This window comes from Nycticebus coucang, chromosome 21 (genome assembly GCF_027406575.1).
Source record: "Nycticebus coucang isolate mNycCou1 chromosome 21, mNycCou1.pri, whole genome shotgun sequence".
NCBI lineage: Eukaryota > Metazoa > Chordata > Mammalia > Primates > Lorisidae > Nycticebus > Nycticebus coucang.
In genome coordinates, this window is record NC_069800.1 from 43590247 (window position 1) to 43607953 (window position 17707).

Here is a 17707-nt window from a genome sequence, read left to right on the forward strand (position 1 = left end):
CAAAGCCCATCTAAGACAAGCAAACAGCCAGATATACTTGCCGAAGGAATATAGCGCATCAGAGGGCATCTAAGATACCTTGCCCTGTCACTGAAGGTTCCCCACTCCCTTTATCTTCCTAGTTCCAGAACTGTGTGACTCGTGACTCCTCCCAGGGTGGATCGGAGCTCAGAGTTCAGTTTGCCTCAGCCGATCCCACTCCTGCGGTTTAGGACTTCATGTCTTTTTGCGGCGGTTTCTTTTTTCTTTCTTTTTTTGAGACAGAGCCTCAAGCTGTCGCCCTGGGTAGAGAGCTGTGGCATCACAGCTCACAGCAACCTCCAACCTGGGCTCAAGCGATTCTCCTGCCTCCGCCTCCCAAGTAGTTGGGACTACAGGCGCCCACCACAACGGCTGGCTAGTTTTTGGTTGCAGCCGTCATTGTTGTTTGGCGGGCCCAGGCTGGATTCGAACCCGCCAGGTCAGGTGTATGTGGCTAGCGCCTTAGGCGCCTAGCCAGCGCTTTCAATTCACAACAAAGTTCAGGAACTTTCCTTTCCAGGAGCCTCATACAGGCCACCCTACCCTCAAACTTGCTTAAGCCATTTGCTCTCCTTGGGAGGCCCTTCCCAGCTTTTCCTACCAAAATTCTCCAATTTTAAGCCTTACCTAAGGAATCGTCTCTTTCAGAGCCTCCTCTGTGGCTCTAGGCTGAAAACCAGGTGTCCCTTCTCCCTGGAAGCTGTGCCTGTTCCAGGATCCCTTTGGGATTTGGAGGTCTCCAGACAGCAGGATCCTTCCTCAGCACCTAACTTGACGCCACCAAAATCTCCCTTTGTATTTGCGCAGTCTTTCCTTTCAGATCTGAAACCTACAAATGTTGAATTAAGTGCAGCTACAAAGTCTGAATGAGGGGTTAAGGAGAGGCAGGTGGAGCTGACTATAGTAATTCATCCATAGCAGGTGTGGTGCTTGGAAAAGTTTTCTGACCTGAGGCTGAAATCTGCCTTCCTGAAATTTCCACCCTGCTGTTCTAGCTCTACTGGCTCCTGAACGCAGAAATTTGCTCTGGGACTCAAGAGATATGCTTGCTCTCTATGCTTGCCCTCCTCTTAAACTCATTTGTTAATTTCCCTAAAACAGAACTCATTGTTCTCAGTGAGGGCTGGCCACACTGGGGCACACTAAGATTATTACTTAATTGAATCCAGACCTAATAAATCCTCTATGCCCTTTCCCTGCTTTGAATCCCTGTGGCTCCCTCCTGTCCACAAGATGTTTAAAATATATTCCCTGTAAAGCACTGTGTGATTTGACCCAGCCTCTTCTTTGAACTCCCCACTTCTGCTCTGCTGTCTTTCTACTAGGTTTTTTTTTGTGTGTGTGTGGTTTTTGGCCAGGGCTGGGTTTGAACCCGCCACCTCCGGCATATGGGACCAGCACCCTACTCCTTAAGCCACAGGCGCCACGCTCTACAAAGTTTTTAAATGTGCTATTCATTCTCCCTGGAACTACTTCCCCTGAATCTCCTGCCTACAACACATCACCATCCCCTTCACCTGGTCAATAAATATCTCTAACTTAGGTGTCAGTTCAGATGAAGCCTTTCCTGGTTCCCCCAAGCCATTGATATTTTGTTGCCTATCTTCCATGCCCACCTATTGTTTCCTCATGGCCCAGAACAGACCTTGGTCTTAAAAAAGATCTGTAAAAATAACAGATGTGGTAGCCAGCTTCCAAGATGGCACCAATGATCCCTGCTTCTGGGTGTTTCCACCCTCATGTAGTCTGCTCACCCTTTGAAAAGAGCTGGTCTGGCGGCACCTGTGGCTCAGTCGGTAAGGCGCCGGCCCCATATACCAAGGGTGGTGGGTTCAAACCCGGCCCCAGCCAAACTGCAATCAAAAAATAGCCGGGCGTTGTGGCAGGCGCCTGTAGTCCCAGCTACTTGGGAGGCTGAGGCAAGAGAATCGCTTAAGCCCAGGAGTTGGAGGTTGCTGTGAGCTGTGTGAGGCCACCGCACTCTACTGAGGGCCATAAAGTGAGACTCTGTCTCTACAAAAAAAAAAAAAGAAAAGAAAAAGCTGGTCTACATAACCAATAAGATATCACAAATTATACTGTGGGACTTCCAAGGCTAGCTACTTGAGCCATGACAAAAGTTTTTGAGATACACAAAAATCAGGTAACGCAAAATCCATGCAGATAGAAACAAATGAAGCCCTCGTAGCAATACCAATAGGCTGAGCAAGTTGAAACTTGCCTGGGTGAATCAGAAAGGACTCTATTGACTGTTTCTAGAAAGTGAAATAATGGGCCATAACACTGTTTCAAAACTTTCCTACTGACCCACACATAAAAGACATTGTGACTTCCACCCTGCTCTCTAATAGATCACTTGCCCTGGAGGAAGCTAGCTGCCATGCTGTGTGAGGACCCACAAGCAGCTCTATGGAGAGGTCTACATGGTAAGGAACTGAGGCCTCCTGGGGCCAGCACTGAATTAACACCCTTGCAAATGGATCTTCTAGTCTCAAGTCCTGTGCTAGGCATTGAGGACACAATAGATGGGCTTGGAAGATAGGCAATGCATTCTGCAGCCTGACTGATAACTTGACTGCAACCTCCTGAGACCCTGAATCAAAACTACCCAGCTCCCGAATTCCTGACTGATAGCATCGGTGGGGTATAATAAACGTTCTGGGATAACTAATCACACTGCAATAGATATTTAACACATCTAAAAGTGTTATTTTTTTCGTGATACATTTTTTTAGTCTCTTATAGAAAATTTCAATTCTATTTTTCTTGTTTTTGAAGACTCTGTATTTATTTCTCAGTGGTCATGTCGCACATGGTGGGAGATGCTGAAATATCAGCAGTTTGCAGCCAAAACATCTGGTGGCCCCTCCCAAGTGACTCCAAACCAGCCAGCTAGCTGTGGCATTCCCAGAGTTTACCCCTTCCCAGGCAAACAGGGGTGGAGTGAAATCAGGTTTCAAATCTGCTGGGGGCCCCACCCACTCAGCAAGAGAAATAAAGAGGCCAAGTCCACAGCAACTGTTCATATGACATACTTTATTTCCAATCTACAACAATTAAAAACGCTTTGTAAGTTTACACTGTACAATTATTCTCATGTCTGAAATAAGACACAGGGGCAGAAAGAGCTGGTGGATTGGACTGTAGTCATCCTAGCACCCGATCCATCCTGGGAAAGAGCCTTTTGAAGATAGAAGTGGGGAAGAGAGAACAGTGGACAAGAGAGGTGGACAGTTGGCCCAAGGATGCCCTTGGTCCCTTCCCTCCCAAGGAGCCTTTCCCTGGAGGTCCCCTAGGGCCTATGACTGCAGGACCCTCACCAGGAAAGCAGGCTAAGAGGGAAGGGGGCTTCACAGTTTTGGCGGGGGGGGGTGCGGGGGGAGGTGGACAGGGGTGCTGGGATGAGGAGGAAGGGCAGCTTCTGGCTCTCTTCCCAGCAGCTAGAGGTTGGAGCTATTTTTTGGCACTGTCTCCAAGGTCTCCCTGGGGTTGGGAGGAGGACCTGGGGATTTAGGGTTCTTTCTTTGTGGAGTTAAGTTTCCTTCAGTTTGAAGTGAGACCATCTGGCCCATGGTGAGGTTCCCAAGGGATAAAGGACAGGGTCTTTTGCCTCCTGCCTCCCCAGGACTCCCACTCCCTGCCTGACTGGCACCACCCACACAGCCACACAGCTTGGTTTTTGTAAAACCAAGACAAGTGGGAGAGGTGAGCAGGGCTAGAACCAAGCCAGGACTTCCAGGCCCTCCAACTCCTAGGAAGAGGACAGACTATAGGATTGGTTTCTTTTCTTTTTTTTTTTTTTTTTTTTTTTTGAGACAGAGTCTCACTTTGTCACCCTGGGTAGAGTGCCATGGCATCATAGCTCACAGCAACCTGAAACTCTTGGGCTCAAATGATCCTCTTGACTCAGCCTCCCAAGAAGCTGGGACTACAGGCACCTGCCACAATGCCCGACTAGTTTTTTCTATTTTTAGCAGAGACAGGGTCTTGCTCTTGCTCAGGCTGGTATGAAACTCCCAAGCTCAAGCAATTCACCTGCCTTGGCCTCCCAGAGTACTAGGATTATAGGCATAAGTCACCGTATCCAGCCAGGGTTGTGTGTTTAGAGACAGAGTCTCACTTTGTTGCCCTCGGTAGAGTGCCATGATGTCATAGCTCGCAGCAACCTCCAACTCCTGGGCTTAGGTGATTCTCTTGCCTCAGCCTCCCGAGTAGCTGGGACTACAGGCGCCCGCCACAACGCCCAGCTGTTTTTTTGTTGCAGTTTTGGCCAGGGCCAGGTTTGAACCCACCACCCTCGGCATATGGGGCCGGCACCCTACTCAATGAGCCACAGGCACTGCCCCAGGGTTGGTTTCTTTCGTGGATAAAGAAAAGTTTCCAGTCCAGGAGTACAGAAGATGTTGGTATTTTCCACCTGTTCTTGGCCTGGGCCATCCCTAGTCCCTCCCCAGGCTGCACTAACTGCTAACTTAGATTAGCAGTTGACAGACTCCTATGCATGTCAGAATCATCTGGAAGTCTCCTTACATCCAGCTTGCTGGGCCCCACAACACAAGTTCTAATTCAGTGGGTCTTGGGTGGAACCAATAATTTGCACCTCTCTCAAGTTCCCAGGTGGCACTCCTGCTACTGGAACACAATATGAAAACCACTGGCCTAGAATGGTGCCCCCAGTCACCTCATCCATAGCAACCTGGAGCCCCTGGGCAGTGCTAAGGAGCTGGGCCAATGCAGCAAGGCCTAACCTTAGAGGCACATAATATCTGGGAAGCTGCTGTGAATGGTCTTGGGGTGAGCCCCCTGTGCGGAGAAGTAATCTAAGGCACAGAGAACAATGGTAGAGCTGAGAAAAGAGCCAGGATACCAGGGCCCAGAGAGGAAAGGATGGGGCTGCAAGATCCCAAAACCCCAGAGGGGATGCTCTGGTGCTCATCATAGGATCAGAAAACTGGGAGGGCTAGAGAAGTTTAGAGATCTGCCCAGATTTTGGCCAGGTCTCCAGACCTCCAGCTGAGGCCCCTTTTCATGGGAGTGGCCTAAGTGGTTTCAGAACACACTCTCCCCCTCCTAGAATATGAATGTGTGCTGGGGAAGGGGGCTGGTGGGATGCTGAGGTTATAAGACAATTCAGGAGAGGGAATGGTGTGGGGAGGGCTTCCTGGGAGGGCTGAGGGCTGGATGCAACAGTAAGCCTGGGGCCAGTAAAGGAAAACCTGGCCAGGGGCCAGGCCACTCCATCTGCCCGCAGAAGCCAGCCAAGGAAAAGAGGAGGCAGGAGGGGAGGCTTTGGAAAATGAAAACATTAATAACAGAGAGGGTGGGTGGTAGGAAGCAAATAGATTGAGCCCAGAGAGAAGAAAGGGCTCAACCAAGATCACAGAAAGGCAGAGCAATTCTCATTCGCCACTGGGGATGCAGAACCTCTCGTGAGTCAGGGAACCTGAGTTCTGGTCTCCACTCTGCCTCTGGTTTTCTTTGTGACCTTGGTAAGCCACTCCCTTCCCTGGGCCTGATCCTTCCTCTTAGAAAAAGAGGAGGCTAGACACAGAACAAATATTGTACAATTCTACATACAGGAGGTATCAAGAATAGACCAAACTAAAAGTAGAGTTTAAGAGTAGAGGTTATCAGGGGCTGAGGGAGGAGGAATGGGAAGTTACTGTTTGGTGGGTAGAGTTTCAATTTGTGATGATGAAAAAGTTCTGGAAATGGGCTCCATGCCTGTAGCTCAGCTGCTAGGGCGCCAGCCACATACACCCGGGTGGATTCGAACCCAGCCTGGGCCTGCCAAACAACAATGACAACTACAACCAAAAAATAGCCGGGTGCTGTGGTGGGCACCTGTATTCCCAGCTACTTGGGAGGCTGAGGCAAGAGAATCGCTTAAGCCCAAGAGTTGGAGGTTGCTGTGAGCTGTGATGCCACAGCACTCTACTGAGGGAGACATAGTGAGACTCTGACTTAAAAAAAAAAGTTCTGGAAATGAACAGTGGCCATGGTTATTATACAACATCATGACTGTACTTAAAGTGGGGTCAGGCATGGTAGCTTACCCCCTATAATCCTAGTGCTTTGGGAGCTCAAGATGGAAGGACTGCATCAGGCCAAGAGCTCGAGACCAGCCTGGGCAACAGTGAGACCTGTCTCTACAAAATAAAAAAAATTAGCTTGGCAGGGTAGCATGGGCCTGTAGCTTCTCAGGAAGGAGGCTTGAGCCTGGAAGTTGGAGGTTGCAGTAAGCTATGATCATGCCACTGCATTCCACTCTAGTCCCAGAGAAAGAGCAAGACCCTGTCTCTACAAAAAAAAGAAAGAAAGGTAAAATGGTAAATTTTATGTAAATTTTACCACAATTTTTTTTGTGGGTTTTTTTTGAGACAGAGCCTCAAGCTGTCGCCCTGGGTAGAGTGCCGTGGCGTCACAGCTCACAGCAACCTCCTGCTCCTGGGCTCAAGCAATTTCTTTTGCCTCAGCCTCCCAAGTAGTGGGAACTGCAGGCACCCACCACAACGCACAACGCCCGGCTATTTTTTTTTTTTGTTTTGTGGTTGTAGTTGTTGTTGTTTGGCAGGCCCGGGCTGGATTCAAACCCGCCAGCTCTGGTGTATGTGGCTGGCGCCTTAGCCACTTGAGGTACAGGCGCCAAGCCTGCCACAATATTTTTTTTAAAGGGGGAGAGACCAGTCCAGATTATGTCATGATTTCCTTTCCTTTCTATTCATGAAGATTAGTGAGGGAGGTTAGGGGGGTGTCATCTCACAGGGCCAGGACACTGAGAAGCTGGCCTGGGACACTGAGTGTGATCATTTTACTGCAGAACCTTATGTTTTTCCAAGTAGACTTGCAGGCACGGTATAGTATTTGGTCCTCTCCATAGCTATGTGAGGTAGAAAGACATTATGCCCACTTTATAGCTGGGGAAACTGAGGCATAGACTAGCCACGTGATCTGACCAAGATCATTCAAGTTGGTGGCAGTTTATTATTATTTTTAAATAGTCACCTGGAAAGCATCCTTGCATCTTAGGTTAACCTGCTAAAACACCAACTGGCTCAGAGGCCTTTGAAGAAAGAACATAGGTTATAAATTAATAGCAGAAGACTTTGTCTCCTGGGGCAAACATGCTTGCTTCCATGACTGGATGATGAGAATTATAAAACCTTGCTGTGTTTCTCTTTTTACTATGGCTGCCAGGAAACTCAGAGTAAAAGTTAATCACACTATTATGGAATTACATCAGGTAGATTTAGAGAATAATTTGTCTTGCTTTTTTTTTGCAGTTTTTGGCTGGGACTGGGTTTGAACCCACCTCCTCTGGCATATGGGGCTGGTGCCCTACTCCTTTGAGCCACAGGCGCCACCCTGTCTTGCTTTTTGACTTTTTATTTTTGTTATCTTAATGAACGCTATGACCAATCTTGTAAATGGCTTCTGATGCCTTTTGGAATTCCTTAGAGTAATTAAATTAAGAGTTTGGTTGAGGAGGACCCAGTCCCTTATGTCCCAGCTCAGTGCTTGATGCTCGATAGCATTGTAGTGATTGGTTAAAAGAAAGATGGCCTAACAGTCAAGGCCATGAACACAAATGGTATAGCCAATGGTGCTCAGGATCCCCAGAGAGAAGTCAAGATGGGGTCCAGGAATCTGCATTTTGAGCATGCCCTCAGAGGATTCTGATAAAGGAGAATCCCAGACCACCTTTTAGAGCACACAGGTCTAGAACCTGGAGAGGACTTGTTTTATGTATGGGTCGACCAGTGGCATTTTTGGGTGTTCTGTATGCAAATAAAGCCCCCAGTGGAGCAGTAGGTTTGCAGAGACTGCAGGACAGAGAGGGAATCCAAGTTCTTATCTAAAGTTGATAACTTCCTAGGTGGGTACTGTGATGAGACCTGCCCCTTAGTTTCTTCATTTGCAAAATGAGAGCCCTAACCCTTATCCTGCCAAGGCTGCCTCAAACAGTTGTTCCTGAGAGGTCTCATGAAGATGGAGGTTGGGGAAGTGATTTCTAAATAGTACAATGCCTTGGGCAGGATGTATAGGGGATTATGATTATTAACAAAGAGGTCTGGGAGCTTGGGGGTCTGAAGAGGCTGGAAAGTGGGACATTCTGGATGGTAGGGGAAAGGAAGGACATGCTGGACGTTGGGTAGACAAAAGGAGAAGAGGTGGGGTGATGGAACCATGCAAGGTGCATGGGAGTGGGTGTGAGGGAGTCATGTTAGTGTCAGGGTGCACGAGAGTCAAGACTTTGGGCCTTCATATTTGTCACCTGGGAGGCCAGCTGGTACAGAGTATCCCTGGGAACACCTAGTGGGCAAGCCCATTTTTAGTCCATAGAAATCCTAAGACCTCTTAGAGGTCAGACTTTGGTGGGGAAAGAACTGGGGGAAAGGGCCAGCAGGGGCCAGGGAATTGGATTCTGATGCCTTGTGCGTGCAGGCCTAAGAGTCATGGATGCACCAAAGTAGTTTGATTTTCATTACAATAAAGACACTATTTCACCAAAAAAGGTATGATTTGGCTCTGGGGAGAGGTCGGACATAAACAACATGAGGTTGCCCAGTTTAGGGTCAATAATGCCAACTGGGTTCCCTACTTCCCCCCAATCAACTGGTGCCAACCCCATGGAGCCAAGCCAAGTGGTCTGTAGGGGATGGGGACCCCAGGGTTCCTTGGGACTTTGGTTGAAGAGAGAATAGAGATGAGAAAAAGACAAAGAAGGAAAGAGGAGAGGAAGGAAGGGGCACAGCAGAAGGGTGAGAAAGGGAAGAAGGGTAGCATTTCTTCCTGGGACCCAATCCTCCAGGGAAGCCCTCCTGTGGGTCAGTTTTCTGCTTTGGGAATGTTGCCAAGACTGAAAAGGCATTTAAAGAAACAAACAAACTTAGAAATTACATTCCAAAAGAGCAAAGAGTTTTTATAAACCAAACCCCCACCCCAAAAAGGAAAACACAACCAGTTATCAAGTAAAATGCTAAAAACCAAACCAAACCAATATTTACATGTAACATTTTCAACCCCATCAAGCCCCATGTCCCGAGGCTTCTACAGGAACAGTGACGAGTGGCCTTGCACAGAGACATGCAGGAAGTAGAAACTGGGGCTTTACTGAAAACCAAGATCTGGAGTCTCCAACAGTGGCTGGGGGCCGGGGGGCCTAGGTGTTGACACAACGAAGATGACAAGGACAATCTTGGATGAGGACGATGGTAAGGCTGAGTGGTCCACAGGCCTTGGGGTTCAAGTCTCACAGGGATTTCTCCCCAAGGCCAGGGGTGCAGCCTCCCTGGCCCTCTGCAGCTCTGGGAGGTGGCAGAAGGCCTCTGGTGGCTTGTGGCCTGGTGTGAGTCCCCTCATCTACAGATAATCTTGGAGGGTCCCCGTAACCTCTTGGATGGAAATAGCAGCACCCCAGATGGGAATTGGCCCAAGGCTCCATTGGCCTGCCCACGCAAGTCACTATGGCATGATGACGTGGCCAGGATTGGCATGACCCTGACGTTCAGGGAAGGGAGATGAAGGCCCTGGGCAAGCTGGTCCAGGTGACGCTGAAAGGATGCAATGAGAACTGGCATGTGGGAGGAGGGAGCAAAAGGGCATCTCCTGAGTCCTGGGGGCAAACTAGCAAAGCTGTTGGCTTTTGGTGTTCCTGATAAGGAATTCTGCAGATAAGCTATTCCATTCTGGTGTTTCCATTCTGGGTCCCCAGCCAGTTACAGGAGGGCTGCATGTCTCTGTGTGTGGGCATGTATGCAACCAAAATGGATTCGCTGGCATTAAGGAGGAGCCCATATGAGTGAGGCCCTCCTCACCACACTGCTATGCGCCATGCTGCAATCCAACCAATGGCTTGGGTGGCTCACAGTTCATGTGGGATGTGGGGAAGGGCAGGCCAGTGGGTTGGGAGAAGAGCCATGAAAGGCTATAAGGCTAAGGAGAGAGGCTGGTGAAAAGGTTGCAGGCTGAAGAGAACCAAGGAAGGCTAGTAGATGCTCTCAGATCCATGTGCAAAGCTGCAATAAACAACATTCTCCAAGTTCAGTCTTGTTTTCCTGCACGTTCTCACTTGGGGAACTTGTAGGGATCTTTATGCTCTTAACAGAGCCTTAGTAATCCATGTTCAACTCACCAAAAAAAGTCAGAGGGAGGGAGGAAAGAGAGAAGGGAAATGGAGAATGTTTGGGGAGTGGTGACAACAGTCCAGCCCTTTGCCATGTCAGTGGGTGTTTTACAAACTGACTGGTGGAGCTGGGCAAGTGCCAGGTGTGGAGTAACAAGAGGTGCTCTGAGGCCAAATGGCCAGCAGTGTAGGGGAGCAAGTTGCAGGGCTCCAGCTCTGTCAAGGGGCCCTCCAAGAATGACCAGGACTTCAGAGCTTGGTCTCCAAACCTGGCTGCTGAGCAGCCTCATCTACACATGGGATCCCACACCTGTCCATGCTATTAGAAGGCCCACATTGTCCCAGTGGCAAGAATACGCGTCTCAATCTCCAATAAATTACCTTAGGGACTTTGGGGGTAAATTAAATTATTAAAATAAAGTAAACCGCCTTAAATATTTATAATAAGAAAAATTCAAATAAACAATCTAGGCAAGAAGTGTGTTTCTAGGCCCCAGTCTACTGCTGCGTCCTGAGCTCTGGCCTCTTGGGAGTTCTCCTTGGCCTAACCCGGCCAACTGGAGTCTCAACAGGGAACATCTTTGCCCCTACCAGCTGCAAGATGTAAACACAGTGGAAATGTGGTGCCAGCAAAAGAGGCCCTGAGATCAAGGCAGTGGGCATTTAGGCATTTCTCTATGCACCAGGTCTTAAGACTGATTCTACCTATTTCTGTCCTCAAGAAGTCTCCTGGGAAGGATAGGGCCCCTCAAGTTACCTTGGCAGAGGAGGCAATCTCAAAGGCTCCCCAACTCTACACATTCCCACCTTATCTCCAAGTTCTTCCTGCATCCAGGGAATGGGCAGGGAGATCCAGGGCTCCAGGATGCCAAGCAGATACTTGGCACTGGCTTCAGCCCTATCATACCCCCCACCCCAAGTCCTAGAAATCTGGAGCAGCAGGGCTGAGAGGAGCAGGTGGCACAGGGAAGGAGGGGATAGTGCCCGGCCCAGCTCCATCAGGAGCCCCACATGGAGCCCTGCAGCAAAGCCTGTTCTTCTCGGCAAGGTCTCCTCTTCGGTGAAGGGGTACATGATCAGTAGGGAACATCTCTCTGGGCCCTTTTCCCCAAGGGCATCGCCAAAGGTGTACCCTTCCCAGGCTCTTCCAAGAAGTGAGCATGGGTAGAACCAAAAGAGGCTCTCCCTTAGGACCCAGGGATCAGCTTGAGACGGATCTCTCTGTAGATGCTTCCAAAGCCCATTTTTGGTCTTTCTCCCACTCACTGCTTTCCCCTGGGAAATTGGGGCTCACCACCCAGAGGTCAGCAGGAGACCCTGCTTTACCTTCATGTGAAAGCTGCTCTGTAGCAGTGTTGCAGCTGCTACACCTCCGGGCCCAGGGTGATGCAGAGGGCACGGCCCATCACCTCCTCTCTGCTGGTTCCTTCCTGCTATCCGGGGCCGGAGCTGGTTGAGGCGGGGAGTTCTGCTGTTCTGTCACTCGCTGGGGGGTGCTGCCCTCTCATCCCCACCCCAGCTGGACTCTGAAGGGTGCAGCCTGCACTTGGAAGGAGAGTGGCGAATGGCAGAGCGGGACGACCGTGAGAAGCACGAGGTGAGAGACTGGGTGCTACAGTCACAAATGGCATCCTAGGAGGAGAGAGGGGGGAAGTCATGCAGAGTCAGGAGGCACAGCCCCTTGGGGCTGGGTAGCCAGCCAGGCAAAGGGAAGTCAGGCAGAGTCAGGAGGCACAGCCCCTTGGGGCTGGGTGGCCAGCCGGGCAGAGAATCTGGACTCAGCCAGCCCATGGACCAGGACCTGTAGTTCTTTGCTGAATCAACTGTTTTCTTTACTGTTTTTCTCCGGTCACAGCAATAATCAATGTTTATTACAATATTGTCTGGCCTAGGCAGAAATGAGAATGGACACTGTCTGTGGTCCTAGACATTCAAGATAAATTATTATTATTATTTTTTTTTGAGACAAAGCCTCAAGCTATTGCCCTGGGTAGAGTGCAGTAGCATCACAGCTCACAGCAACCTCCAACTCCTGGACTCAAGCGATTCTCCTGCCTCTGCCTCCCAAGTAGCTGGGACTACAGGCACCGGCCACAATGCCCAGCTATTTTTTTTTTTTTTTTTTGGTTGCAGCCGTCATTGTTGTTTGGCGGGCCTAGGCTGGATTCGAACCCGCCAGCTCAGGTGTATGTGGCTGGCACCTTAGCCGCTTGAGCCACAAGTGCCAAGCCTCAAGATAAATTCTTAACACACTGTACATACATAACATTTACCAAAATAACCTAATTTCCTATAGCTTATTTTCTTTTTTCCCCATAGCTTATTTTCCAATTGCAAAACAGGAGCACTTTCCTATCACTATATATGTTTAGATCTTTCTTTCTTTCTTTTTTTTTAGAGACAGAGTCTTACTGTGTTCTCCTCAGTAGAGTGCTGTGGCATCACAGCTCACAGCAACCTCCAGCTCCTGGGCTTAGGCAATTCTCTTCCCTCAGCCTCCCGAGTAGCTGGGACCACAGGCGCCCACCACAGCGCCTGGCTATCTTTTTGTTGCAGTTTGGCCAGGGCTGGGTTCGAACCTGCCACCCTCGGTATATGGGGCCAGTGCCCTACTCACTGAGCCATAGGCACTGCCTCTAGATCTCCTTTCTATAGTGGCTCTATACCTTTCCATTGAATGGAAATAATTTATTTACCCAAATTATTTTTGATGTACACTGTGTAGTTTCTAAGTTTTTACTATTACCATTAGACAGGGATAATGTTTAAAATTGTTGCTATAGACTGCTTGGTTCAAATTCCAGCTGTACCATTTACTGGCTGTGTGACCTTGAGCAAGTTACTCAACCTCTCTGAGCCTTGATTTCCTCCTCTCTAAGAGGAGGGACATGATACTTTTCTCAAAGTTGCAGGAGTGAAATCAGATATGATATGTAAAGCGATTGATATGGAACCTACTTAGCACTCAATAATGGTTAGCAGGTTTTTTGTTTGTTTTTTTTGTTTTTTTGAGACAGCCTCAAGCTGTTGCCCTGGGTAGGGTGCCGTGGCATCACAGCTCATAGCAACCTCCAGCTCCTGGGCTCAAGCAATTCTCTTGCCTCGGCCTCCCAAGTAACTGGGACTATAGGTGCCCGCCACAATGCCCGGCTATTTTTTGGTTGTAGTTGTCATTGTTGTTTGGCAGACCCAGGCTAGATTCTAACCTGCCAGCTCTGGTGGTGTATGTGGCTGGCTCCTTAGCTGCTTGAGCTACAGGTACCGAGCCAGCATTTTTTATTAATAATGTGCTGTATTTCTTCCTTTCTTTTTTTCAAAGAGGAGGTCTCCTTCTATTGCCCAGGCTAGAGTGCAGAGGTACATTCATACCTCACTGCAACCCCAACTCTTGAGCTCAAGCAAACCTCCTGCCTCAGCCTCCCAAGTAGCTGGGACTACAGACATGTGCTACCACACCTAGCTAAGTTTCTGAATTTTTCTCGTAAAGACAGGTTCTCACTATGTTGCTCAGGCTGGTCTTGAACTCCTGGGCTCATGTGATTCTCTTCCCTCAGCCTCCCAAAGTGTTAGAGTTACAGACATGAGCCACCGTGCCTGGCTAGTACATTCCTTTATACAAGTATCTTCTTCCACTTATGTGAACATTCCATAGACTATATTCCTAAAAGAACTACTGGATCAATGGGTGGCATGTACCTTTTACATACTAAAAAATATTTGGGTCAATTTTTTTTTTTTTATTTGAGATAGAGTCTTACTCTGTTGCTAAGGCTAGAGTGTAGTAGCATCACCATAGCTCACTGCAACCTAAAAGTTCTGGGCTTAAGCAACCTTCCTGCCTCAGCCTCCTGGGTAGCTGGGACTATAGGCATGTGCCACCAAACCTGACTAATTTTTAGAAGTTCTTTGCAGAGGCCGGTGCAGTGGCTCACGCCTGGTAATTGTAGCACTGGAAGGCTCAAGCAGGAGGATCGCTTGAGGCCAGGAGTTTTGAGACCAGCCTGAGCAGCAGTGAGACTCCATCTCTACAAAAAGTAGAAAAATTAGCCAGGCAAAGTAGTATGTGCCTGTAGTTCCAGTAACTTGGGACACTGAGGCAGGGGAATCTCTTGAGTCCCCAAGTTTGAGGTTGCTGTGTGCTACGATGATGCCACTGTACTCTAGCCCAGGAAACAAAGTGAGACCCTGACTCAAAAAAAAAAATGTCCTTTTTGTAGAAACAAGGTCTTATTGTGTTGCTCAGGCTGGTCTCAAACTCTTAGCTGATCCTGGCCCTTTCTTTTTTTTTTTTTTTTAATTGCAGTTTTTGGCAGGGGCTGGGTTTGAACCTGCCACCTCCGGCACATGGGGCTGGTGCCCTACCCTTGAGCCACAGGTGCCACCCCTGATCCTGGCCCTTTCAAAGTACTAGGATTACAGGTATAAGCCACAGTGCCCAGCCTGGATCAACTTCAAAATCAACATTCAAAATCCAGCCAGCTCTGTACTGTTGTTTCTTGATGTAATGCTGGTTATATGAGTGTGACAGTTAATTTTTTTGTGTCAACATGACTTGGCTGATATTAGGTGAAATATTATTCAGGATGTTTCTGTGAGGGTATTTTTGGATGAGATTAACATTTACATTTTCCCCAATGTTGGTGGGCCTCAACCAATCAGTAGAAGGCCTGAATAGAACAAAAGAGCAGACCATCCAAATAAGAAATCCTTTTTTTTACTTTTAAGACAGAGTGTCACTTTGTCACCCGTGATAGAGATGCTGTGGCATCATAGCTAACAGCAATCTCTCAGACTCCTGGGCTCAAGCGATTTTTTTTTTTTTTTTTTTTTGTGGTTTTTGGCCAGGGTTGGGTTTGAACCCGCCACCTTTAGCGTATGGGACCAGCGCTCTACCCCTTTGAGCCACAGGTGCCACCCTCAAGCGATTCTGTTGCCTCAGCCTCCTGAGTAGCTGGGATTACAGAAGCCTGCAACAACGCCCAGCTATTTTATTTAATTAATTAATTAATTTATTTGTTTGTTTGCTTATTTATTTATTTATACAGAATCTCACTTTGTTGTACTTGGCAGAGTGCTGTTGCATCATAGCTCATAGTAACCTCAAACTCTTGGGCTCAAGTGATTCTCTTGCCTCAGCCTCCCAAGTAGCTGGGACTATAGGTGCCCACCATAACGCCCAGCTATTTTTTGAGATGAGGTCTTGCCTGAGCTCAGGCAATCCACCCACCTTGAACTCCCAGAGTGACAGCTATTTATTTATTTTGAAACAGAGTCTCACCATGTTGCCCTTGGTAGAGTACCGTGGCATCACAGTTCACAGCAATCTCAAACTCCTGAGCCTAAGCGATTCTCTTGCCTCAGCCTCCCAAGTAGCTGGGGCTACAGGCGCTTGCCACAATGCCTGGCTATTTTTGTTGTTGTTTTTGTTGTAGTTGTTGTTGTTTAGCAGGCCCAGGCCAGGTTGGAACCTGCCAGTCTTGGTTTATGTAGCCAGCACCCTAACCACTGAGCAACAGATACCAAGCCCTATTTTTATTTATTTATTTATTTGCAGTTTTTGTCTGGGGCAGGGTTTGAACCTGCCACCTCTCGTACATGCGGCCAGCACCCTACTCCTTGAGCCATAGGCACTGCCCCCCTATTTATTTTGTTGCAGTTTGGCCGGGGCTGGGTTTGAACCCGCCACCCTCGGCATATGGGGCCGGCGCCCTACCCGCTGAGCCATAGGAACCGCCCCTCCCATTTATTTTTACAGATACTGAGCCCTATTATTTTTAGATGCAGAGCATTGCTCTAGCTCAGGCTGGTCTCGAACTCCTGAGCTCAGGCGATCCATCCACCTTGGCCTCCCAGAGTGCTGAGACTTCAGGCGTGGGCCATTGTGCCTGGCCAAGTAAGAAATTCTTTCTGCGTGACAGCCTTCAGACTCAGACATTGGCTTTTTCCTGCCTTCGGACTAGAACTAAACCTTCAGCTCTTCCTGGGTCACCAGACTGCAAGCCTTTTGACCAGAACTAAACCATAAACCTTCCAAGTTCCCAAGCCTTCAGACTCAGACTGGAACTATATCATTAGATTTCTCAGTTTCCTACTTGCTGACTCACCCTGCAGATGGAGGGACTTTAGACTCTATAATCACATGAGCCAATTCCTTATGATAAATCTCTCTCTCCCCCTCTACTCTCTATATAGCCTATTGGTCCTATTTCTCTAGAGAACTCTCATTGACATAATGGCTGTATTCAGTTTGTGAAAACTTAGTGACCCATCCTCTTATAGTATGCTCAGTATGAATATTAAATTTAAATTTTAAAGCTTATTACAATAAAACTTTCAAGGATAAAAATAAATATTTAAAAGATTTTTTTTGTTTTTTTTTTTTTTGAGGCAGAGTCTCACTTTCTTGCCCCCACTAAAGTGCCATGGTGTCACAGCTCACAGCAACCTCAAACTCTTAGGCTCGAGATTCTCTTGTCTTAGTCTCCCAAGTAGCTGGGACTACAGGCGCCCACCACAGTGCCCGATTAGGTTTTCTATTTTTAACAGAGACAGGGTCTTGCTCTTCCTCAGGCTAGTCTTGAACTCCTGAGTTCAAGCAATCCACCTGCCTCAGCCTCTCAGAGTGCTAGGATTATAGGCGTGAGCCACTATGCTTGGCCTATTTAAATGATTTTTTTTTTTTAACAATAGCCAGCTGCATGAGAGAATAGAAAACTAAAGCACTTGCTACATACTATCAGAGGCTGTAGAAATTGGACCAATCTTTTTGAAAAAGAATTTGGCAACATTTATCAATTATTTTTAAAAATTTTATCTTCTTTCAGCTTGGCGTCCATAGTACCAGCCATATACAATAAGGGTGGTGGGTTCGAACCCGGCCTGGGCCAGCTAAACAACTGCAACAAAACAACAGCCAGGCGTTGTGGCGGGCGCCTGTATTTCCAGCTACTTGGGAGGCTGAGGCAAGAAAATCACTTAAGTCCAAGAGTTTGAGGTTGCTGTGAGCTGTGATGCCATAGCACTCTACCCAGGGCCACATAGTGAAACTGTCTCAAAAAAAAGAAAAAAATTGTATTCTTTCATCCTATAATTCCATTTCTGAGACTCAAACCTAATGAAATAATCTGAAATGTGGAAAAACATTTTTTAGCACCAAGATGTTCGCTACAGCATTATTCATAATAGGGAGAACTGTATTATCATAGAAATCACTGGGATGTACAATAGAGAAGCTGACCTTTTGAGTCAACCACAGCCCTTCCCACACACAGTCCTTTTCACATCCCTGTGCCCCTGTCTGTGCCCACTGGATCCACAGCAGAACAATCCCTAAGTGACAGCTGACTGGACCAAAGAGGTATACTTCACATAACCTGGACCAATTAGAATTTCTTTCTTCCAGAAATGTGGAACTGGGACAGAGAGATCTGAGTCAGTCTCCTCTAAATGCTCGAACTAGAAGACATTATAAAACCAGAGCCAGGGCTTGGCGCCCATAGCTCAGTGCTTCAGAGCGCCAGACACATACACTGGGGCTGGCAGGTTTGAACCTGGCCCGTG

General features: G+C 48.0%; 1 protein-coding gene across 1 annotated transcript in view; it reads right to left on the reverse strand.

Annotated features, from left to right (window-relative positions):
* Positions 1-3039: 3039 nt before the first annotated feature.
* Positions 3040-17707, reverse strand: part of SOGA1 (suppressor of glucose, autophagy associated 1) — an 84660-nt gene continuing 69992 nt past the window's right edge. Inside the window, exon 15 of the mRNA XM_053573545.1 lies at positions 3040-11779. Within this exon, the coding sequence (XP_053429520.1) occupies positions 11627-11779 (153 nt within the window). The 3' untranslated portion in view covers positions 3040-11626. The remainder of the gene's footprint in view (positions 11780-17707) is intronic.